The sequence below is a fragment of the Pygocentrus nattereri genome, chromosome 21, assembly GCF_015220715.1.
Source record: "Pygocentrus nattereri isolate fPygNat1 chromosome 21, fPygNat1.pri, whole genome shotgun sequence".
In the NCBI taxonomy this organism is placed as follows: domain Eukaryota; kingdom Metazoa; phylum Chordata; class Actinopteri; order Characiformes; family Serrasalmidae; genus Pygocentrus; species Pygocentrus nattereri.
Window position 1 is genome coordinate 15,723,095 of NC_051231.1, and position 24,276 is coordinate 15,747,370.

Sequence of the window (24,276 nt, forward strand, 5' to 3'; positions counted from 1 at the left end):
AATAGCTTTAAGTTCATTGCTTTTGTGATGTCAAGAAAACCTATCACAATTAATCGGCCCCTGGCAGTGTAATCTTGCCCATTCATGCTGAACTCATAAGGACTTATAAACACAATGCAAGGCAGCCAATTATAACAGAGGTCATTTACATATATCAGTCTTAAAGGCATAGTAACAATAATAACCTGTTTAATTCTAAGGCATATGGAGAAGTTAGAAAATGGTCATGTAAAAATGAATTAAAACTACTTTATATAAACTACACAAATGTCATAAGTAGACCTTACGAAAAAAATTAAATGCTACAAAAATCTAGGATATGAGCCAAAGTTATAGCATGATGTAACACGTTTGGACCCACTGGTGGCTCCAGGCCATTTGGGGATTATATACAATTAAAATAAACAATATCACATTGCAAAAAAGATTTGAAAATCCAGAAAAATAGTCTTTTTAATGAAATTATAATTGTGAAATTATACATTTGTATTCTTTTGAGGTCAATTATGACTAGGACCTACAATTCAAGCACTTAGCAGCTCTATACAGCTGGACACGAGCTCCACAGACACAATGCCCTCCTCACTGACCTTGGTTCTTCTATCCACAGTGCCCTAGAGTGCTATGCTTCCATATGAAAGAGTATTTTTTTATTTTGAGGCTATTTTTGCTGATTTTCAGTCACCAACTGGTCTGTTCCAATATTTTTCCATGTGGATATGTTAGTTAGCTCTGCTGATATATGTAGTGAGGCTACAGAAAATCAAGCATAGCAAATAGGAGAGGTCTGCTCTTTGGAGATGTCAGCAACATGGAGACATACAGGGCAAGAGATCTTGAGGGAAATTGAAGAAAATTTCTCAATGAATGGCTAGAAACGTGTTTTGTTTTTTGTTTTGAGCTGTTTGGCTCCTTTCACCCCCATTCATTGAGGACTTGCTTGTGGGCACCCTCTGGCGTTTTTGCCATATTTTTTATTTAAGATAATGTTTGAAATAAGAAGTGGCCAGACTCTTAAACTCTTAAACCGGCTCTGATTTTAACTCATATCTGAATATCTGCCTTTTTGTCATGTTGGTCAGATAGCTGTAAACAAATGCCTCTGATTGGTTGTAGTCTGTATCCCAAGGATTTTTGGGTAATAGTTGGCTGAGTCTGCATCTGACAAATGCTGTACTCAGAATGCCTTCAGAAGGGCATCACTATTCAAAGCTAAGATTAGATGAGTTCTGTTTTTAATTATGTCTTACCATAAGAAGAAAATAATAAGGCAACCAAGAACACTGCACTATAATGCATTAGTGGAATTAGCTGCATATGAATTTCTAAAATCAATTTTACTATTAATCATAAAAATTGGGATGTCATTTTGGTGTTGTACCTTAGATAAAAAAATAGAAAAAAATGTAACTTAAAAACTTAAGAAACGAAAATTCTTTGGGCTGTTATTTTAAAGAGACTCTCAGGCAAAAAGTAAAAACCTAACCACTGCTACGTCTGTGGTAAACACGCTTGCTGGCTCTCCTGATGATGCATCTCAAAGGATGGAGGAACTTTTGAAAAACTACAAGTGCTTTGGGAGAGATGATTGTGATTGTGGGCTGTATGAATTTTTTTCCCACTAGCTGGTGAAAGCAGAAGGATAGTTAGCCTAATAGTCAACATTACATCTGATAGATTAATATCACCTGCTTTATGAACCTCTACATGAGTGGTACATCCCTTTCTTATCATTATAGAAATATTCAACATGATTGTATGACGTATTTGCATAATGCATGCTGGTCATTGTAGTGAAAGAAAACACAACCGATATTGTTGAGGGATGAAGTGCTACGCTGCAGAATACTACACAACAAGAGGGGCTTTAGACCTCTTTAAGCAGTAAAATAATACCCTCAAATGTGATAAGAAGCTTTCAGCCTCGGATGGTTCGCCTTTAGGGTATATCAGCGTATCAGTTTCTGGGAAGTAGCTAATGGCCTCAGGGAAGCCGAGAGAAACATTTGGTGCCATGTCTTTCTTTACATTTCAGGTAAGTCTACGTTTCAGATAAAAGACCAAAGTTGTTTGAGATAAGTGAAAACTTAAAAATAGTGCGTTTTGAGGAGATGACATTGGACTGGTCCTTTAAGATGCAACAGCTTTTTGTCCCAGTAATGTGATCGTGAAGTGCCCCGGCAGGGCTCCTCCTCACACGCTTGCGTCACTAATGATGGGACGTTCGACTCAGTTTAACGAACCGACTCTTTCGAACTCCTCGCTTCAATGAAGCGCACGTCCAATTGAACCGATTCACTGAATCTAATTTTCATGATTTAAAAATGAAGTTCACCTTCCTTTATTATATGCTTACTATTATTTTTAATTTAGCAAGTGAGTATGATGTACACAATAATAAGTCATCTCTATCTTATCTGCCCACTGCAAAAATTAATGCTCATACGACGGTTATCTTGAATTACTTAACAAAATTTGCCCAATTAAACAGGATTTAAGCACATTATTAATATTATTAATCATGCATGCAAAATGGTCTAAGTAGTGATATAAGCGGTCCAAAAAGCAAATTAAAAACAAATTATTATTATGTTTATTATTATTATTATTATTATTAGTAGTAGTAGTAGTAGTAGTAGTAGTATTTTTCCGCCCACTAGTGCACGGTGACATAATCATAAATCAGAAGCTATTTTAGAGGCAGGCAAATGCCTACATTCTGACTAAAGATTACAAAGAAAAAAGAATGTTGTTCTTTAAATATGATGAATCATGCTTAATATGACTGAGGATACAAAATAAAAACATCCGTTTTGATTTCAGGTTGACGTTATTATCTATGAATGCATGTGTAATAAATATGTAATACAATATAGCATGTACCTGTGTTTAAGCACGTTGCATTTTAAAATAGTTTAAAGTAGTCTAAGCATCTGAGAAGGTGTTCTAACCGATTGACGAGTGGAAATTGTGAAATGATTCTTATGAAAAAGAGCCGGTTCGAGAGAACCGATTCGTTCATGCGTCACTGTTCTCCCTCTCTCTCAGACATGGCTCCATAGGACTGCACATGGCGGCCAGCGGCCATGAACCAAAAAAAAGAAAACACATCAACAACTCACCAAAAAACAACCAATAATGCATCCGTGACAACTTGATCCGCTTCATTTTTTGGATCCATCACCTTCATCCTCAGCAATATTTGGTTCATTCTGGTTTTCAATGTAGGAGGAGGAGGGGGAGGCTGCTTGTTTGCCACAACTCCCCGTTTCTTTAGGTTTTTGCATTACAACTGGACTGTTTTTGATTGTTTTTCATTTTTTGCTGTCTCTACATAATAGTCATGGGTGTGCAAGGTTTCCAGGAGTACATTGAAAAGCACTGCCCTAGCGCCGTGGTACCGGTGGAGCTCCAGAAGCTAGCCCGGGGGAGTCTGGTTGGGGGCAGCAGACAGAGGCCGCCTCAGTCCCCGTTAAGGCTGCTAGTGGACGCCGAAAACTGCCTTCACCGGCTCTACGGCGGCTTCTACACGGACTGGGTGAGCGGGGGCCAATGGAACCATATGCTGGGCTACCTGGCAGCTCTAGCCAAAGCCTGCTTCAACGGCAACATCGAGCTGCTGGTGTGTTTCAACGGCGCCTTGGAAAAAGGCCGACTCCACGAGTGGGTCAAGAGGCAGGTGAACGAGAGGCAAACGGCCCAGCAAATCGTCAGCCACGTTCAGAATCGCGGCACTCCGCCGCCCAAAGTCTGGTTCTTGCCCCCGGTGTGCATGGCCCACTGCATCCGCCTGGCGCTGCTCAGGTTCCGGATAGGAGTAAGTAAACCGACCACACCGAATTTGCTAGCTTGGCCAGTGACCAGAGTTGAGCCTTCTGCCTCACCTAACACCTCATTTAACTGAATTCAATGCCTTTATGAATTGCAATTGGTGTATAGAGGCGAATAATTGGCAACTCTCATCTTCAGCACCTCAGCAGGTGCGCTTTGTTGAATTTGTGTAGAAGAGGGGCAAAAAACACGAATCTCTTCCAGAGATGTGGCCCTCCAGAGTTTTACCTCATTGCCTTACAAGCGACTCTCAGCTTCAGCAGCTGCAGTAACGTTAATCTAGAATATATATCTTGATGTTTTTCCTGCTCATGTTCACCCAAAGGAGGAGTTCATCTTTAGCTAGTGAGATGCCCCAAGCCCAGTTCGGGCAGAATTAATCGCGTTAAAGGCAGGAGCGCACAAACCTGTTCGAGTGCAGGTCGACCGAGTCTATCTGAGCGCTACTCGGGCCAGTTTCCAAACCATAGAGAACCAACTAGTTCACTGCAGATTTTAGACCAAGATTTTTCTTGGTCAACAAACCTGATTCAGTCTCAGAAGAGCTTGATCATTAGCTCACGAGATGTCTCGGGTCCGTCTGGAACGGAATTAGGTTTGTCAGAGAAGAGAAAAACACCTGGTAGACAGCAGGAGAGCCATTCTGCTTGACCAGACCGGCCTTAGCGTTAACACGGGCTAAACAAGCCGACGAGCAAGCAAAGCAAAAGCCGGTTCACTCTGGTTACAAGGGCAGTGCTAGGTGGCTTTAATGTGGTTACCAGTGACTTGTCTAGCCGTATATTGCTTGTTTTAGGGCGTGAAAACCCTCATTCTCTTGTTCATGTTTCAAAGTAACCATCGAGGTCGGTTAGTTTTACAGTTTTAGCTCTTCAGTAACGTTAGCTCGCTTGCTAACGTTGCAACAGTTAACGAGCGGCTAGCCAGTGTGTTAGCAGAACAACAGAAAAACACAAGCCACTCGCCCTTGTTTATTTATACTGTCTGTCGGGACACGTTTAAACTTATCATTAAATTATTAAAATTGACATGTCTAGTGTATTATGTGAGGTAATCTGGCATTACTTTAATCTACTGGAAGGGAGATTCATCCTCAAATCTGTGCAACTGTCTGAAATCTTAGCCATCAGCTAAATTAGCCAGCTAGCGTTAGCTAACTTGGCCTCAAAATTTGTTATAAAAAATTTTTAATACTATGGATATTGATTTGTCTCCTGAGGTTTTCATGGAAGCCAGATGGTCTCATTAAACTAATGAAAAGAAATATTTAAATGTATTCAACTCAGTCTCATCAGTCTAGTGACTCTGCTGATATGTCAGATTAGATCAAATTCAAGTTGCCTTTATTTTCTCTTATTCATGAAGAAGGGAAAGCTCACAGACATTACACATTATGTCCAATGATTTGTATTATCCTTTGTGATTTTTTCTAAAGGTAGAATTTAGGTTAGAACTGCTTCAGAGTTGACACAAAACTATATGTGTGGACTTTGTATGTGTAGAGACTGCTACTCTCTTTGAAAGTTTTAACTACTCATTAAAAAGAGAAGACAGTGGGGATATAAAATAGTGTGCAGGCACTGATTTTGCTGGGGTCTCCCTTCTCTGCTGTGGTCTAGTAGACTGCTCACTGCAGGAGTTAGTGCCCTCGTAGGCTCCACTGGACTCCACACAGCTGACAGGGCCAGACCAAGTCTGTAGGCCATTTTCTGAAATGGACGAAACATAGAGAGGAGACGTAGCTTTGGAAAGAATCCAGAACCATGAAGGCTTGTTTTACATTTGAGGAGTTAGCAGTTTTACAGACAAACATTGACTGTACTCTGTAAACCTCAAACATTAACCTATTCAGCTGCAGTTTTAAACATTTTGTAATCTTGAAACTTACTTTTAAATAACTGCAAATTATTTGATAATTACAGTGAACCTAATGTGAGTCATATGAGAATAACTGAGTCCACATATGGGTCCTTGCAGTTTAAGGGTTAAAAGCTATGACGTAAAGTGTATTATAACCATTTAAAATTTTGCTCACTCAAGAAAAGAAACATGGGTGAATGGTGTCTAGTAATTGCAGTTGGTTTGAGCTAGAATGCAGATAACAGATGGTGTCAGAAATGCAGTGTACTTGTTTCCAGACATATGTGACTGTCATGGTGTGACTGCTGAGTGGCCAAGGGAGGTGATAGGATGACATAGTAAACCAGATGTCGCCACCAAGTAATGTCTTATTTTTAATATTTTTCTTTTCATGACGATGCTGAAGTCAGGTACATAGCAGAGAAAGAGGAGGACGCTAAATGGTATTAACTGAGAGATGTCAATACTAGAAAACTATTGTCAGTACCAGAAAACTGCATTGTTTGTGCATATCAGTAGCAACTCTATGAAGAGATTTACCCGTATCTATAATGTATTTGGTGAGAGATTTTCAGAGTTTCTGATTCTGTTTTGATATGTTTCTTTTTCAAGGTTGTCCAGAGCATTGAGGATCATCACCAGGAAGTAATCGCCTTATGCAGAGAGAATGGTTTCCATGGCTTGGTGGCCTACGATTCCGACTATGCTCTGTGCAACATCCCGTACTACTTCAGCGCCCACGCTCTGAAACTCAGCCGCAACGGCAAAAGCCTCACCACCAGCCAGTACCTGATGCACGAAGTTGCCAAGCAGCTTGATCTCAATCCAAATCGCTTTGTCATTTTTGCTTCACTTTTAGGTAAGCTGCGTGATCATGACGCAGGTTTATGATGCTGTTGAAATACTACTATTACACTACTAATATAGCTGTTATTACTGGTAATGCAGGACGTACTATAATATACAAGGTGAGTCAAAAGTCAGGAACCACCTAAATATCTGAAAGGGAAAGAGTCATGCTGTCAAAGAGTCTTGATCAACTTTCTAACACTTTAAATATTCAGGACAAAAATCATGACATTTTGCAGTGAACCTCCAGAGGTATTGAACTGTTTTATTCCAGAACCTGTAATTGATTCCTACATCCCACAGAGAGTCTCTGAACTTGTTCAGAGGAAGGGGGGCCTTGCAAGGCTGATACAGCCACGCCCTCTGTTAGTGAAGGATTGCCCCTTTTGGTGGAGGCATGTTTCCTCTATTAAACATATTTACTCAGTAAATCAGTTAATATGCCAACCTATGAAGGAATAAAAGTCTTTATCATACTCACCTGAAAGACTGAGAAAAGGAATAACAAGTGGTTGGTGGCTATAAATAACCCAGTCTCTGACAAAACACACTATATGATGCAATAAGAATGAGTGTCTTCAAGACACTTCAAGCCAGAAGACCTAAAAAAGGATTTAAAATTGGGGCCTTTTGAAGTCCAGACGAGCTTATTTTGTGAACAGTGTAGAAAAAAACATCACAAAAATGGGAAAATCAAATCTAAGGAAGGATTTCTGTATCTGATAAAAACAAATATGGTTTAGCTACTAGAAAAAGTGCTTGCGTGATAACATTACAATATGAGCTCAGTTCAGCAAAGCTCTTTAAAATAAACTGAAGTAAGTTTCTTCATAAGCTGACCTCATAGATTCAAGTCTGTGTTTTCTCCTTGTGCTTTAGCTTTACTCTGTGTTTGTGTCGTTTCACTTCTCTCACCTCCTCAGAGAACTTTAATTAAATATTATATAGTTTCATGGTTGCTTTAGGATGAAATTTACCTATTCCACTGCTTCCAGGTCTGTAGTCTCTATAATCTGCTCCTGGGGCTAGTTCTGTATTCCTGGTTAGACTGTTTCTATTTGAGAGTTTGAAAGGAATGAGCAATGGTGATTCTTAGGAGATGAGTCCTCTCTCTGTTTGAAACATGCCTAGATACATCACAATGCAATTTGTCCTCGCTTTATTCTCTGAAATGACTGTAAAAGCCCAACCACTGGCATGACACAGCACTATGTAACTCAGAAATAGGCAAATGCGACAAGGGCTTTCATAAACATGAAACTTTTGTTGATATTAATTGTCATAAAAATTTGCGAACGTAAATGTAACCACAAACATAAAGTGACCTAATCAACTGATTAGCTGTGTTGCTTCCTCTCTGTGTTTATTTGAATAAATTTCTGCAGTTACTTAGAGTCATATGTTGTGTCATGCAAAGGTACATTCGTTCTTAAGTTTGAAGGTGTAAACAAAACAGTGTTTAGCTAGCATATATGCCAGAAGCATTAGAATTAGCTCAATATCAAATGTCCTCTACACATTAGTGTCCCATTCTGTGTCTAAGTGACTGTATTTACTAGCTATTCATATTTACATTTATTTGGTTCAACCCAACACACTCAATTCACATTCTGCTTGTTGTGATATAATGTAATGGTAAAATCTAACGACTGTGAAAATAAATATCAAATCCATAATCCATCACAATTTGATCATTTGACAGTTGTAAGCTAAGTTAGTGTTAGGAGTTTTGCTCAAGGACTTTTAGTGGTATTGTGTAGGATTCTTGCACAAGTTGGGGATCCAACCCCGGTGTCTATAGTGTGGAGGGCAGAGACGTTACCCTTTACAATATACCAATCACTATGACTGCAGTCACCTCAGATAATTGCAAGTAAGTGATCATGTAATAATTGTGACAGCAGGAATAAAAGATCTTCATTTTCCAGTTTCTTATTTGAACTTTCTTTTCCACCTTAAAATGCGCTGCAGTTACATTGAGGTGCCTTAGATGTTTAACAAATTTTAGACAAGAAGCTGGAGAATACAAACCATCATTAGCTTCCCTCAATAAAGGCATTAATTTACCTCACTAAATGCATCCTTAATCAAGAAATACCTTTAAACCTTCACTTGGAAATGTTTGATTTAGTAAAGACAATGGGACTGTATAGAATCATTAACACTCAATGAAACATTTGTGTGCTTAAAGGCTTCTTTGCATCATAAAGTGGTTCTTGAGTTTATGATTCTGAAGAATCTATTTGAAAAGGTTCTATATAGCACTGAAAAGGTTAATGTTACAATGTCAGATGCCAAAATGCTGGCAGTGCATTTGTGTGATGTCATGTGGACACTGAATTGATGTTCTAATATGATAACATGAATAGTTGTGAAAGTGCAGTGTAAAAATTTACTAAGGACTGTTACTGTTACGTGAAAAAAATGGGTTAGTAAGGTATGTGCTTACTCAATGCATGGTGTTTACAGGGAATCACATTTTGCCTGATGAGGATCTTGCGGCCTTTCACTGGAGTTTACTCGGTCCAGAGCACCCGTTAGCATCTCTGAAGGTACAGTAAGCCTCCCATCAGCAACACATGGTCATGTACTGTATGTTCTTGCAGTTTTGTTTGGGTAGCTCTGTTTTTAAACACATGTATGAATTATCCTTCCTACTGTGTGTGTTGTCCATGTGTACACCCACAGATGTTTGTAGAGTGACTGTCTCTGGAGGTTTTCCATTCTGGATTTTTAAAAAGGGAGTAAAAATCAGGCTTGTACTAAACAGATTTCCTCTGTAGTGAGCCACGGTGACCGGTTTCCGTGACAACCAGATTGAAATGAGGTCTGGCAAGTAACTTATTGGGACCGTGTGAAATCACTTCATCCTTCTGCACTGCGCGCACTCTTTTAGCCCTAAACACCAATGTGTCTTGTAGCCTTAAAAAGCAATTAGTTGCATAAGCGTTTGGAGAATGGAAGGAAAGGCTCAGCCTATGAGTTTTCTTTCTCTGGGGTTTTTCCTTAGCACTGACCTGACTGGCAGATGGCTTTATTGGTTCAGTGCGAGCTAACATAGAGAGTGCTTAGCTCAGTTTTTCCACTTTCATGCCACTGTGGGGCCCACATGTTCATTCTAGCCTTTTTTCGCCACATTCTTTAGAAGCCTTTAATAGTGCCGGTCAAAGGTTTAGACACACTTACTCATAGAAGGATTTCTGTATTTATATTTTTTGGCTTGGACACAAGGTTCAAAGGATAAACCTTTAGATCAAGATGTCAAATATCATGAAAAATATTTTCAGTTGCAACTTACAGCTGGTACTAAAAGTGTATTTATTTGTGTGTGTAAGAGACCAAGAGTGAGTGATAAAATGCTTTAAATCAATACGGGTTCTTACAGTGGTAGTGATGAATAATTTAAGTGATGAGTATTGAATGCTGTGTTTTGCTGATTATCTTTTAAAAGCACTTTTATACCAAGACAGATATGTCCCCCTATGACACCCATCACATTTTTGAGCAGGGCTCTGTGCTGGAAGTGTGATGGGTAGTTGTTTTGACACAGGTTCGTGCCCACCAGCTTGTGCTTCCTCCATGTGATGTTGTGATAAGGGCTGTGGCAGATTATGTTCGCAACCTGCCGGACATCAACAACCTGGAAGCTATTGCTAAAGACATATTCAAGCACTCCCAGGTAAGCTCTTTTGGTATGACAGTGGTGTAGCATGCAGGGGACGTGGTTACAAATTGCTAGCTACTTGGCAATTGCTTTTAGTTTCCATTTTGCAATGTTAATCAAGTTGGACGATTAAAATGTCCAAAACACGCTGTCCTCAGCTTTCAGATGCACAAAATTAGCTGTATTTGTCCTTGAGCAAGACACCTATCCCCCAACTGCTCCCTGGGTGCTGTGGATTGGGCTGCCCACTGCTCCGGGCAAGTGTGCTCACTGCCCCCTTGTGTGTGTATGCGCGCACACGCATGTGCACTCACTAGAGTATATGTGGTGTTTCCCTTCACGAATGGGTTAAATGCAGAGGTGAAATTTCCCCATTTTGGGACTAATAAGGGTCACGTAATGTTAAACTGAAAGAAGCAGCACATAAAGTGTGGTCCATGCATGTTATTGTTTCTTCAAGAAACGACATGTAACCGTTTGAGCCCTTAAATTCTCAAGCTTATTACACTCTCAGACTTGTGATTAAGTAACTGTAGGGACTTCAGTGCAAACTAACTGAGCTATTCTTAGGCTATAGAAGTGTGTAATAAAACTTTGGGCCTGCTGGTGGACCCTGGCCATTCAAGGGATTAATTATTTTAACAAAAAGTGATTTATGGGCTGTAAATATACATTTTATTAAACCTACAGCAACTACCAAACTGTACTAGCAGCTACTGAGCCATAACATGAACAAGGTTAGCTTCTTACAAAGAACAAAATTTCTGACCAGAAGGCATGTTTGTTTTGACCCAGTTAAGTAGGCATGACAGGTAATGTTGTGTTACCACAACCAGCCACGCTGAAAGTCTTACTGGAGAAAGGTGCTACAGATATCGATTGAGAGCATCCTCTGTCTCACCAAGACCAATATTTTTAGAGCCCCTTTTGTAGCTTTTTTAAAAAAATGCAATATTACCAGTAGTGCTTACTCATCATAATCACTGTCAAATATTATGCTAGCTAGCTGTGCTAGGAGCTAGCACAACTTAACTAGGACAAGTGGAGGGGTGAATAACATTTTACCAAAAGGATCACTTGAACAGTGACATTATATTGTGCAATATTTGATTGGTAGTGGAGTGATGCATACAATTAATCAATTGGTCTCTTTTTCAGAAAATGTGTTTTTATTTTCAACTAGTGATAAATATGAGGGAGCCTGGGCTCCAAATAGAGTAGCACCTCCAGGCCCCCCATAGCTATACATCTGTTTTGTTTGGAACGGTTGAATGAACTGGCACCTTTTACTTTGCCATTCCCAGTCCAGGACCGATGACAAACTTGTCCGCTTCAAGAAGGCAGTGGAGTATTACTCAGCCGCCAGCAAACCTCTCCAGTCCTCTCCTTATATAGGTAAGCTCCGGCAAATGATCATTTAATTCTTCCTACTTATTTTTATGGTTGTATTTGATTTATGTATGTTTGAACAGGATGTGTCTAGATGTCATTCCTGCTTAGCTGACATTGTGTTTAGCAGTTTTGCTTGACAGGCAGTATCTGTCTTTATGAACTTATCCGTCTCCCAGCCTCAGGCCTCTCAGTAATGCCTGAAATTTTCCCACTATCCCCAGACCTTGTGTGCACTTTGGAATGGCCACTATGCCTCATGCATACAAATGGGATTCCCTCAGAAAAGCTTTTTGCATGGGAGCTGTGTGGAAAGAAGCTTCTCTACTCCAGCCTCAAAAAGTTTCATTAGTTTCTTTCAAAAAGTGCTGATAAAGGAATTATTTAGAAGAATTACCACCTTAATTTGATCCAACTAGGGTTGTCTCAATACCAGAATGTTAAGTTTGGGCATTAACTAGTGTAGTATCACAAGGTGTTGACTAAAGGTGCTTATATCACATTCACGTTATAGACAGACAGGTTGTCAGCTGTGAGTGAGCAATCTCAGGGTTCCCACAGCCTTTAGAATCTTTAAAGCTTGAGAAGTTGGCTAATGAAGTTTTTTAAAGTTACCAATAAAGTGGAAAGTAACTTATTTATGTGGAGATTTAGTAGTTAAGAAGTCATTCTCAGAAGAAGAAACAGCAGAGATTAGATTTTTACAGCATTGTGTATCAGGATTTGCCTTCATTTCCGCTTGCGTCAGTGTCTTTTAAATAGATTTTGTCTAGCCCTTTTTTTTATTGTGTTATTTTCTACATTTGACAGCTGTTTTTCTTAAATTACACCAGGAAGGTATTTCACAAAATAGGATTTCTTAGTAAGCTGGATAACTTAAGCCAAAACTTTGGGGATTGTCCAGTGGCAATGTTTCTTAGCTCTTCTCCAATTGGACAGGCTTGATGTTTGTCCTAACTTACCAGGCTAACCAAGAAATCTTGATTTATTAACAAGAAAAATATATATTATTGTTATTATTGTTCCTATTTTATTGTTTTTAATATTATGTACTTTGCTTGTATTTTAGGCTTATTATTACCTTATTTTATTTATTTTTGAAATTATTTGGTGTGATATTTTTGGTTTATGAAACAAGATCCCACCACCCCCTGGTGTTTTTCATTTCATGTTTAACTTTAGAGTGATATTGTTGAGTTGTGGATGACGAGCAAAGCCTATGATTTACTGCTCCTGCCTAATGAGTTTGCTTTAATGCCAGTTGTTTAGTCATGAGCATGACAATTAGCCTACACATTCAGTGCCCCCACTTGGTTGTGGTGTAGAGTCACTGCTTCTCTGCCTACTCACGTTTAAACATACCTCCACATCAGCTTTGCTGTGGGTGGATCTACAGCACTTGGGAGGAATGGAAAAACAGCCCTTTTTTACCAATAATGATGGAGGCGTTTTGCTTCTTATTATATATCTTATGGTGTATTATAAATGTTACCTACTCTTACGCTGAGGTGTTTAATGTAGAATACTTTTGCACTTCATTTTTAAATATAACTACATATATAAGCACAGCTTATATCTCCAAATTCTGCATTTTAAGACCAGGAGAAGAAAAAGCAAGTCTGTGAAAAAGGAGAATTCACACTGTACTTGTTTTTTGAGGACTGATGTGACCTTTCCTTTGTGTTTTCAGTAGGAGAGATTCAGGGAAGCTTTTCATCTAATACATTGGGCTCTAATGATTTATATAGTACATTTGTTTTTATTTGAAAGTATGTGATGCCACACATTTCTCCCTCTTTCTCCCTCTTTCTCCCTCTCTCTGTAATATTGCTATAGCTGTGTTCAGAATAGCTCAGGAGTTTGAGGAGTGGGTGAACGCGTCCCTGAGTGAAACCGAGGATGGTGTTCAAATCACACCATGTTTGATGAGAGGGTTGGTGGAAAGGTCACGGCGGATCTTTCGCCTTGCTTGTTAAGCTTGCCTAAAATACAGTCTCCTCTGGAAGTATTGGGGCGGCAAGGACAGTTCCTTTGTTTTTGTTATACACTGAAGACATTTAGGCTTGAGATGAAATGATGATTGTGAGACAATAGATCAAAATTGCAGCCTTCTTTCCTGAAATTTACATCTAGATTTGTTTAACAAATCTGTCATCTGTCATTAGCATCTTAGAGTTTGTAGCTGCTTAGCGTAGTCCTTTGCATTGTTCTCTGAAGCCACTTTTCTTGTGAGTGGATTAGATTTGTAGTACATTGATAGTAGATCACTTTGTAAAATGCAAGTGACAAAACCTTCTACCTGTACAAATTGAAACAATAGTGAGATAGCACAACTGACTTATTCTGCGTTGTTCCGTGTCTCATAGCCAGGCAAACATTTTGACATGGTGACAGCGTTACCAGCGAAAAAAATGGATGAGTATCAGAGGTAAGCAGCAGTGTAGATTATGTATTTAAGGTGAAAAAAGGCAGGGGATGTACGCTTTCATTTTTGGTTGTTTAATAGTGTGTTCATTTGGAATTTGAAAGGAAAGTTTGGTATCGGTATAGTTTCACAGCTATGTTCAATGGCAAAAGTTGGAATAATTGAACTCTTGACACAACATTCCACTTACTCCTGTGGTCTGAGGAATGTTGCTATTAGAAGTGGCAGAATTTTTCTGTTATGGCTGTTTTGAAAACAATGGAATACATGGTTTGGCATTGTCTATCTACCGCCACCATGTCAATAAGGTTTTACAGTTACAATTTGTTTACTTAGCAACAATTGCAGCAAGAAGCAGACTTCAGATATGCAGTGTTTACTCCCAAGACAAATAGACTCTGCAGTGCACCTTGTGTTTGTCATCCTTAAGAAAATGCACAGTAAGAACCACCCCTTAATTTAAACCCCAACATATATGTGGACCCACACTTTGCATCTTATATAATGCAGCACAATATCTTTTTTGATAGTTGTAATGGCGATATTGGCCATATATTGCAATAGGCATATCAGCCTCTAACTATCAGAGTATCCTGACCAATCACAACTTAAATGGTCAGGGCCCACTGGTGGCCAACATACTTCTATAACCTAAGAATAGCTCAGCCAGTTTGCATTGAAGTCCCTGTACTTACTGAATAATAAGCTTTAGTATGTAATAAGCCTGGAATTTTAAGGGGTTAATAGTTTCTGTAGGTGTTTAGGTGAATCAAAGTATTAGTGATTTAACAAACAAATAATTTTGCTCAGGATAAGTATTTTTTAAATCCTTTGCCTGTGAGACAAGGACGTGTTTGAGGTTGTGCCCACTGGAAAAACATTGCACCTAACACAGTCTTACAATATTTTCCGTCTCTGTGTCTACAGTCAGACCAAAGCGGCTCGGGGTTCCTGCAGCTGTGCCACACTACACACACACACCTCCGCAGATGCTCAACATTCCTCAACCTGCCATCCAGCTGCAGTCTGGGGTGAGCTCTGCACTGTTCTGGCTCTTTTACTACTCATGTCCACCTACAGGCAGCTAGACCTGCCACAGTCATGAAATAGCTGACAACAACCCACAGATGTGTTCTTTTGCAGCTAATGTTGGGTGCTTGGGCAAGCTTTATGGAATGTTGGCAACCTTCAATCTACTAAGAAACTGTAGGACTCAAGTCATTTTTTGTCAGAATACCTCTGTTTAGAGAGCATTATTATTTTCATATTTATCGACTGTAGTTTTTTGCACTGTAGCCTGTGCAAAGCTACTGCAAACATACGTGACAGAATCCTCTCCTAACTTCATAGAAAAACTCACTGTTGTTGTAATGTTGATAAGCCTGCGTACAGTTTTGTGCAGAAGTTACTCATTTTTCAGTGTCAATAAAAGACAGGAAACATATTTAGCAGACAATTGCACTGAAGTCTCAGCAACTAGATATAATAGCAGTTTTCAGTACTTAATGTGTCCACTCTCTTCTATTATTACAGCTTCCATTGTTTCGGGTTGTTTTGGAAACATTTTCTGTTTCTCCCAATCCAAGTAATCCCAAACACATTCAGGGATGTTGAGGGCTGTACTCTGGAGAAAATCACCAGCTTCATAGTAACGGCTTCTTGTAAACAACACATTCTTTCATTGTCATCTCTGTGATTTTTCTGGTATCAGTACCAATACCAAGACCTTGATTTCGATACCGATTCCTCAATAATTATCAATATTATTGATAAAATCTTTTTAATCACAGATGATTTGTGGGTGTGGCTTCAACCAGAAATGATTTTGAGGTGCTGAAAGTATTTATATTTATATTAACAGATTGCAGACTAATCAAGAAGTGCTGATGCTAATGACATGCGTACAGAATGTAGTTTAGACAGCCAGTTGTCAATCTAGATTTAGGAACAGTGTCATGCCTATTGGCTCACAGATGCTTTGATTTTGAAATTTGGTATTAAATGACACAGTTTGTTATTGTTGTTTCAATATAGGTAAACAGTAATAGCTTGAAGTACTGTTTATGCTGTTGCTGTCATATTAATGATCTGCAAGGTTTTGGAAACTCCACTGGAAATTAAATAAAAGGAAAGGTAGTCTGACTTTTGTACAGTACTATGTTTTCAAAAAAAAATTCTGTAGTTACTTCAGCTATGCTACAGTGGCTAGTGGTGTTGCTTCTGCAAAACAAATATATTTTCATGTATTATCAAAATAAAAGTTCAAGCATGCTATATGACAAAAACTGAATTGTGCTACAGTTTCTTATTAGGCTGAATACAATTTCTCCCATAATTTTGTAAAGCTTGTGGTAACAGTTTATACAAAAGAACACATTAGTGGGTGGCGCATGGATTGAACAGTATAATAATCATGACAGGCCGACATCTACCCATCCTCACGCAGCTCACACTAATCTCTAGCTGACAATTAGTCTCCATCTACTGTGTTTTTATCTCATTTCCCTTCAGGTCCAGCAAAACCCCTCTGGGCCGGAGCCGGCGGCTAAAGGGCTTTCGGATCAGAACAGCTTCGGCAACATTCCGCACGAAGGCAAGCACCACACACCACTGTACGAGAGGGCGTCTCCCATCAACCCGGCAAACCCAGGCAGCCCCAACCATACTGAGCCAGCCTTCTTCAACACCTCCTCTGCTTCTTCTTCTTCTGAGAACGAGGAGCCTGCAGGCCCCACTGCCAAGTGAGTGACCAGCAGCACTGAGGGACTGGGATGAATAGAAATGACTCATTTATAAAATCAATGATAAAATAAACATTGAACAGTGAAATAGTCACAGTTAATATTAATTATTATAATTCATTATTATGTTGAACATGATATAGTATTATATTTTTGAAAATAGATTATGTTAATATTGATGATATTAATAACGCATTTTTTAATATCATCAACAAGCAGATTTCTTCTCCAATGTATGTAAATTAAATTTGACTTTATATCGCCCTTTCCTACTTTCCTGCTGCAGAAATGTCTCTGTAAATATCTTAGACAATGTTATTTTTTACTTTTCCCTTTGGACCAAGGAATTAAAAATGGGGCCAGCTAATAAGAGCACTGAGAACGTGATGGCATTTAAAGAAAATGTATTCTTCAATGCAATTTGCTCTCAGCAGACAGATCCTAACATGATTCTTACACTTTCTTAGTCTCCTGCTTCTTTTAACAAATTAGTTGGCTATAGGTTTTGACAAACTGTACACTGTTATTAGTCTCTGCTGCCCTGTGCAGTCATGAGGAAGCTAGACGTCATTGAAGCTGTGCAGCAGTAGTGAAATATGTATCTAGATTTTAACTTGAAGAAAAAAATGAACCTGCCCTCACACTTCTGCTTTGGTTCTTTACCTTCACGGTGTCCGGAAAATGATACCACACCCACATTACACTTGCGAACTGTTAACTCATAGTATTTACTATACAAATCAGTCATGCTGTTGAATGTGGGCTGCACATACATTTGAGAGAATGACAGAGAATGACCTGCCTAACCCTGCTTGAATACTAGTTTAACCTCTAGTTGTCTAGAGTTATTGTACTTTTGCTATGCCCTCTATTCGTGTTACACAAAACTTTATTTATACAGTTACATATGTAATTAAATAGTTAATAATTAATTATTTACAGGTAGTATCTATAGGTTTGATTCCTCATTTCTGACCTTTACTTTTAGTTTTGATTTTAAAAAATCAGGTTATAACATTGTACACATTAAGAAAACTTTATCAAATTACGAGAACGAGAAGGTGAAAGTTTGTGAACTCTAAGTTGACTTGACAGAACTATGCTGTTGCTGTTAAAAGCTAAGCACCGTTTAAGCGGAGTATATAAAGACAATATGTTTTTTCTCTTTGTTTTTCAGTCATATAAGTGACCATAAGGGATGGGACAAGCAAAGAAATCAAATAGACAATGTCCCAGAAGGAGATGTGGGGGACCAAAATAAAGTAAGTGATGCACAGACACATATATATTGCTGTGGCATTATTTTCATCTGTTTTTCACCATTCTTACTCCTCTGTATTCTCCCATTCCCTGTTCAGTCTGATCCTTCTGTGACCTCCTCCGTGGGTCAGGGCCTGGAGGTCGGAGGTCATCACGGAATCAACGCCCAGATACCATCTCTGCTGTCAATGCCAACCAGGAACCACATGGACATTACCACCCCTCCACTGCCCATGGTGGCTCCCGAGGTCCTACGGGTTGCAGAACACAGACACAAGAAGGGCCTCATGTACCCTTACATCTACCACGTCCTCACCAAGGTTTGTTTCTATGCACTTTACTGTTGCCTGTTAAATGTAATGGAAGGTGCTATATAAATAAAGTGTAATTATTATTATTGTTGCTATTAGGGCTGGGGTGATAAGCAATTTTTAAAAATCAATAAATTGAGATGATAAATATTCTTTTTTTTCATGATATAAAACCACAGGTATTTGACATATTTAGTAAATCTAGGATAGTTTCTGTACACACTACAGGGGCGACAAATGCCCCCTTTCACATCACAGCTCATGGTTGCTTCTTTAGATTGTTGCCTCCTTTTAATGCTTGGAGCTTTGAGCTAAAGCAGTGCCTTAAAATGACTCCCAGCTGGTAGGACGTTTTGACCTTACATGGTGTAAATATTGTAAACTATTAAAATGTGTTATAAAAATCACTGCTGTGTTTTCTTCATGATAAAAATGTAAAGAAAAATCATGATCTATCTATCTAAATCTAGGTCACCGTTTTTTTGTCAAAGGTCTTTTTATTATTTTGAATAAGTTATTACATTAAAGAAATAAAATAAAATAAAGTAAAATAAGTTAACCCCAAACCCTCCCACTCCCTACTGCACCTATAAATTCTCTTCTTTCAAAATAAATGCATATATAAACAAATACAAAAGAGTAAAGGTGGCTGTAACAGTCAAAAAGAGAAAAAAAGTAGCGGTAATAACAAACAGTGGTAGTACAATCTCATGCATTAATATCCACAGAGTCCATTTGTTCCACATACGTAATGACAGGCTGCCAGATAGCATAAATTTTTTTAACTATCCCCTCTTGTTGTGCAACAGATTTTTTTGAGATTCAAGAAAAACATTAAATCCCTAATCCAGTGGTTAAAAGTAGGCGGGTGTGTATCTTTCCATTTGAGCAATATCAGTCGTCTTGCTAACAAGGTTGTGAAAGCTTTCACAGTTTTTGTTGGTTTGCCTATACAAATATCTTGAGGTATCACCCCAAATATAGCCCCAAATGGTGAAGGTGGAATTAAAGCTTATAAAACATTGGAAAGGAAGGAAAATATTGAAGGCCAAAATGTCATTAGTTTAGAACAAGACCAATACATATGTGAAAGGGTGGCTAGATCCGTTTTACATTTTTCACACATAGGGTCAATATCCGGTATGAATTTTTTCAGCTTTACTTTAGACCAATGTAAACGATGAACAACCTTGAACTGCATCACAGTGTGTCTGAAACATATTGATGAAGAGTGAATTCTATTCAAAGCATCCTCCCATATTTTTTCAGATATTTGTAAGTCTAACTCCTCTTCCCATTGTTGTTTCAGTGAAAGTAGAGATTCAGATTCTTCTGAATTAATTTAAGCATATACTATATACTGAGTTTGCAGATTCTAAAATGACATCTAGAAGATTTTTTGATGGCAAGGTGGGGAATTCAGGGTAATGTGATGAAATAAAACTACCTAGGTCACCATTTTTGTTACACTTTGGGTAGTGATGTCACATGGTTGCAGAAACTGCTCTCCTGTGCTTACAGAGAAAAAGAGTACTTGTTATAAAGAGCTTCACTATCATTTTTGCTGAAAGTGATTTAATTAATACTAGTTTCTTTACTTCCCCTCCACTGAAAATAATCCTACATTATTTCAAAGTCCAACCATAAGTCTCAACCATAAGAGATTCCAAGCGTAACTATCATTATTGCTAAAACTCAAACACAATGCATATGATTAAAATGCTAATGCCTAGTATCAAACATAGTCTGAATAGAGAATCTTAATATGATTAAATGTGGATTAGGCTGGGTTCTCTTGAGAAGTATCAGCTATCATTTGATTAATCTGTTACGTTAAACTATCATAGTTTTGTTTGGTTTCCCTGCCTTTGCCACTGGTATGATTCACATGTATACCTTTGCAGCAAGCAACTTATTCTGGTATGGTGTAGTGAAACGCCCATATCACCAGCTATGCTTTCTGTTATATTGCAAACAGTCAGAATGACTGCTTGGGTCATTGTAGAACATTATAGAGCACATATTAAATAGAATAGAAGCCATATTGACTTCTAGACTTTGTGTAGTGTATTACAATCTGGCAAAATGACTGCATGAAGCATATGAAAATCGTATAGCTATATAGGGCTTTTTATTTTGAAGAAAATAATACTTCAACTATAAAAACACATCACCTTTTTTATAATTGAAATAGGTATTTGTTTACATCTCTACTCAGGAATCACTTTCTCTTTTGCAGGGTGAGATTAAGTTATCAGTCACCATTGAAGATGAAGCTAACAAGGACCTGCCATCTGCGGTGCAGCTCTACCGGCCGATCCGTCAGTACGTTTATGGAGTTTTGTTTAGCCTGGCCGAGGCAAAAAGAAAGGCAGAGAGACTTGCAATGAGGAGAAATCGCCTGCCAGAGTGTAAGTAAAAATAATGCAGTTGTGGCCTATACGCTAAAAGAATGGCCCTGTAAATTTACGTCATTCAAATGTGTTGAGTGGTTGCACATAAATCAATAGTTACTTAAAAAAACAACTCAAAGAGAAAAATTGCATTGACGTGATGTATTTTAATTGTGTGCAACCACTTGACACGTTCCATTATGAATCTTTATTTTTCAGTGTATGGACTGGGGAATGAGCAGTACATTATGAAACTTTAATAGTGTGCTCATGCTAAATCACACTCTTATTAAAATAACTCAAAAAGGTACTAAATCTGTGATTTCTGTTTAAATTTTTGACCATATGAAATTCTATCGGCTAATTTTAGTGTCTTTAGTTTAGTGCCTCATCTACAGTTGCTTCTTTTCTCTGACTACAGATCAGCCTGTTATTATAAAGGAATGGGCAGCTTACAAGGGCAAATCTCCACACACTCCGGAGCTGGTGGAGGCACTGCCATTTCGTGAGTGGACCTGCCCCAACCTGAAGAAGCTTTGGCTGGGCAAAGCTGTGGAAGATAAAAACCGGCGCATGAGGGCCTTCCTGGCCTGCATGAGGTCCGACACACCGGCCATGCTGAACCCTGCCAATGTCCCCACTCCACTTATGGTGCTCTGCTGTGTACTCCGGTGAGAAAGCATTCACATACTCTCACATATAAATAAATAAACACCCACCTACCTGTATCCTCTCAGTTAAAGTGATAGTTTAGCCTAAAATGTACCCGTTTCCCATTTGATCAGTCAAGACATATTTTGTGCCTAAATTTTGCTTTGTTCCTTAATGCTTTAAAGCTGTGAGGCTAATGTAGAATATTGTAACAATAATATAGTATCAAGTAGTGAAGTCTCATACCCCACCAATTAGCATTGTGCAAACTGTGTGTCTAAGTACTTATACATAGTATGAAACTACATAAATAAGTCTGATTAAAATTACACTACATAATTTGAGGTAAATGTGTGAGAAATTAGGCGTGTTATTTGTACAGTGCTAAAAGGTGGTGTATAACCTTCCTTACTTGTCAGCTACATTGGCCTTGCAGCTCCAGTGCAAATGCAAGGATCAAACTTCAGAGAGCAAATATAGCTTGACTGATCAACTACATTACAGATACATTTTCCAATTATTGCTTTAAGAGGGCACAACCAGACTGTGGCCATAATACTTTAATATTTTAAGATTACACAATATTTTACACCCATGGGATTATATATGTCTTCCAGAGCCAGGAATTTAACCCATTAAAATCCGAGACTTATAACATACTAAGGCTTATTATTCAGCAACTATATGGACTACAATGCAAAGTAGTTATTCTTGGGTTATATACCTTTACACCTACTGGTGGGTCCTGGTCATTTAAGGGGTTAAGGAGGAACACTTCATCCAATGATCCTAGTGCTTCTAGCAAGTAGTTAACGTTATGATAGACTTTATGCAGAGATCGTACTAACTTTGGTTCATTGTTATCCACATTAGCCGCATAATGTTTGGTGAAGTATTCCTTCAAGCCTAGTTTTAGACTAAATTAAATTGTCATGTACGTTCACCATTACTTTGTGGTCGTATTCTGCATCTAGAAAACCAGTTGAACAGGTAGAAATAATGGGAACCTGTATTTTTGTTGTATTTCACTCCTTTGTGTTTTGCTTCAGGTTTATGTTACAGTGGCCAGGAGTAAGAATTTTGCGTCGTAATGAACTTGATGCTTTCCTAGCCCAGGCACTTTCTCCTAAACTTTATGAGCCTGACCAGCTGCAGGAACTGAAGGTGATTGTGTGGCAACTATCATATGTGGAATGTCCTGGAAATACTTTTATTTTCAGTGTAGTTTAACGCAGTGGTTTGGTTTTTGTTTAAATGAACCATCCAGCACAGAGTACAACTTTTTTTCTCCCAGGACACTCCTCATATTGTTATTGCAAGAAAATGTGCTGGCCCTTATCCACGTGTAAAGGCATGCTTTCATTTAAGCACTGGCTTTGCAGGAAAAGATGTTCCATCTTTTTTGAGTGGCTTTAAATGGCAGGGAAGGATGGGGTTTGTGTGGATGGTTTACTTGTAGATTCCCTGTAGTGGGCTTTTGTTTGATCACACTTAATTTCCTGTCTCCATGTCTGTCAGTTTATCTAGATTGATAAACCTGTTCATGAATTACAGGGACATTTTGTAAGCCATCCACACTAGCTGTGCGCCTTTGTCTGTAGCTATGTGTGTTAGGCTTGGGCGATTTGATGATATTATCATTGCATTGTCAACAATCTTGAACAGTGATATTAAATTTGCGTTAGGGCTGGGCTTTAGTATTAAACATTTAAGTTATATTTGCAATTATTTTTTGTGAATACAAAATTAGGCAACACATTATGGGACATTATGAGTTTGACGTCATATCGTGCAGTCATGTTTTGTAATAAGATGATGATTGGCAACTTTAATGTGAAATGTAATTGCTAGGACCCGGCCGAGATATTGGCTGGCTGATAATATTGACCGTTTTTGGCATCTCACAGTTTTATCAGGGTCAGCGAAAATATTGCTGACAGTGTGACTTATTTTTCATGACAGTAGTGTCAGGATTTGAACTCACAACTTCTCAACAGTAGGCAAAAACCACCTATTACGAGGAGCTCTTTCTTAAACTATATGACCACAGTGCGGGCTTGTATTATTTGAGACTATGGGATTCTGTTTATTTGAGTTCAAGGAGTGTGATATGTCAGCAAAGCACTTGTTTGCTTGAGTATCAAATTAAAATCTAAAATGTAAATATAAAATGGTATCAGCCAATATTATCAGTTATCTAAAAGTATTGGTGTTGGCCCTTTGCTTACTGGGCAGACTAGCAATTACATGTGCATACTTAACAGTCCAACCATTATCAGAGCATTTCTGAAAAGCACCAAGCATAAACTTAGCAGATGGAAGGGAAGCACAAACTCAGGATTTGCTACAAAGGAGATGGTTTTCACACAGAGGAGAATGTTTCTCTTAAAGTTAGACTGTGCTCAGTACGTTTAGACATCAGCGGACGTTGCAAGAATCTATTCAGCGCCGCCATGTGGCAAGATTATAAAATGCAGGCTTTAAGACTATCACAATGCCTTCTGTGGTTTCTTCTTACCAGGGCTTTGTAGCTCTAAATAAAAAATTATTTTGCCCCCCACCGATTTGTAACATCATGGGCAACAACACACAATAGCCAGTACTCCACCCATGAAGACATGATGTACACTGTGTACTCTGTCAACTCAACTTGTTAAACTAGTTACATGCATAGGGCTTAGGAATGTGATGTTGTAATGCAGTTTTATGGATGATCTGCCATTGTGGCAGTGTTCATCAGTATAAGCTGGTTTAGAATAGTTGAAAAACCCTACACGTTTGACCTACTTATGGTCTCACTAAATACATATGCAGTGATGACTAGCATGCACATCTACATCACTACCGGATCACAGATCAGATCAAAATCGAGCAAAACAGTTTGGAAAGAAAATCAGCTATT

The 24,276-nt window shown here is 38.6% G+C and overlaps 1 protein-coding gene across 2 annotated transcripts in view; it reads left to right on the top strand.

Moving 5' to 3' along the window:
• The first annotated feature begins 3,034 nt into the window (after window positions 1-3,034).
• Window positions 3,035-24,276, top strand: part of LOC108424654 (constitutive coactivator of PPAR-gamma-like protein 1 homolog) — a 31,665-nt gene continuing 10,423 nt past the window's right edge. Inside the window, exons 1-12 of one of the 2 annotated variants that reach the window (XM_017692816.1) lie at window positions 3,035-3,817; window positions 6,304-6,550; window positions 9,010-9,092; window positions 10,091-10,219; window positions 11,509-11,599; window positions 14,946-15,049; window positions 16,530-16,759; window positions 17,937-18,021; window positions 18,118-18,339; window positions 20,570-20,741; window positions 21,145-21,394; window positions 22,424-22,538. In XM_017692816.1, the coding sequence (XP_017548305.1) occupies window positions 3,344-3,817; window positions 6,304-6,550; window positions 9,010-9,092; window positions 10,091-10,219; window positions 11,509-11,599; window positions 14,946-15,049; window positions 16,530-16,759; window positions 17,937-18,021; window positions 18,118-18,339; window positions 20,570-20,741; window positions 21,145-21,394; window positions 22,424-22,538 (2,202 nt within the window). In that variant the 5' untranslated portion in view covers window positions 3,035-3,343. The remainder of the gene's footprint in view (window positions 3,818-6,303; window positions 6,551-9,009; window positions 9,093-10,090; window positions 10,220-11,508; window positions 11,600-14,945; window positions 15,050-16,529; window positions 16,760-17,936; window positions 18,022-18,117; window positions 18,340-20,569; window positions 20,742-21,144; window positions 21,395-22,423; window positions 22,539-24,276) is intronic. The other variant, XM_017692817.2, reaches the window with a different exon arrangement.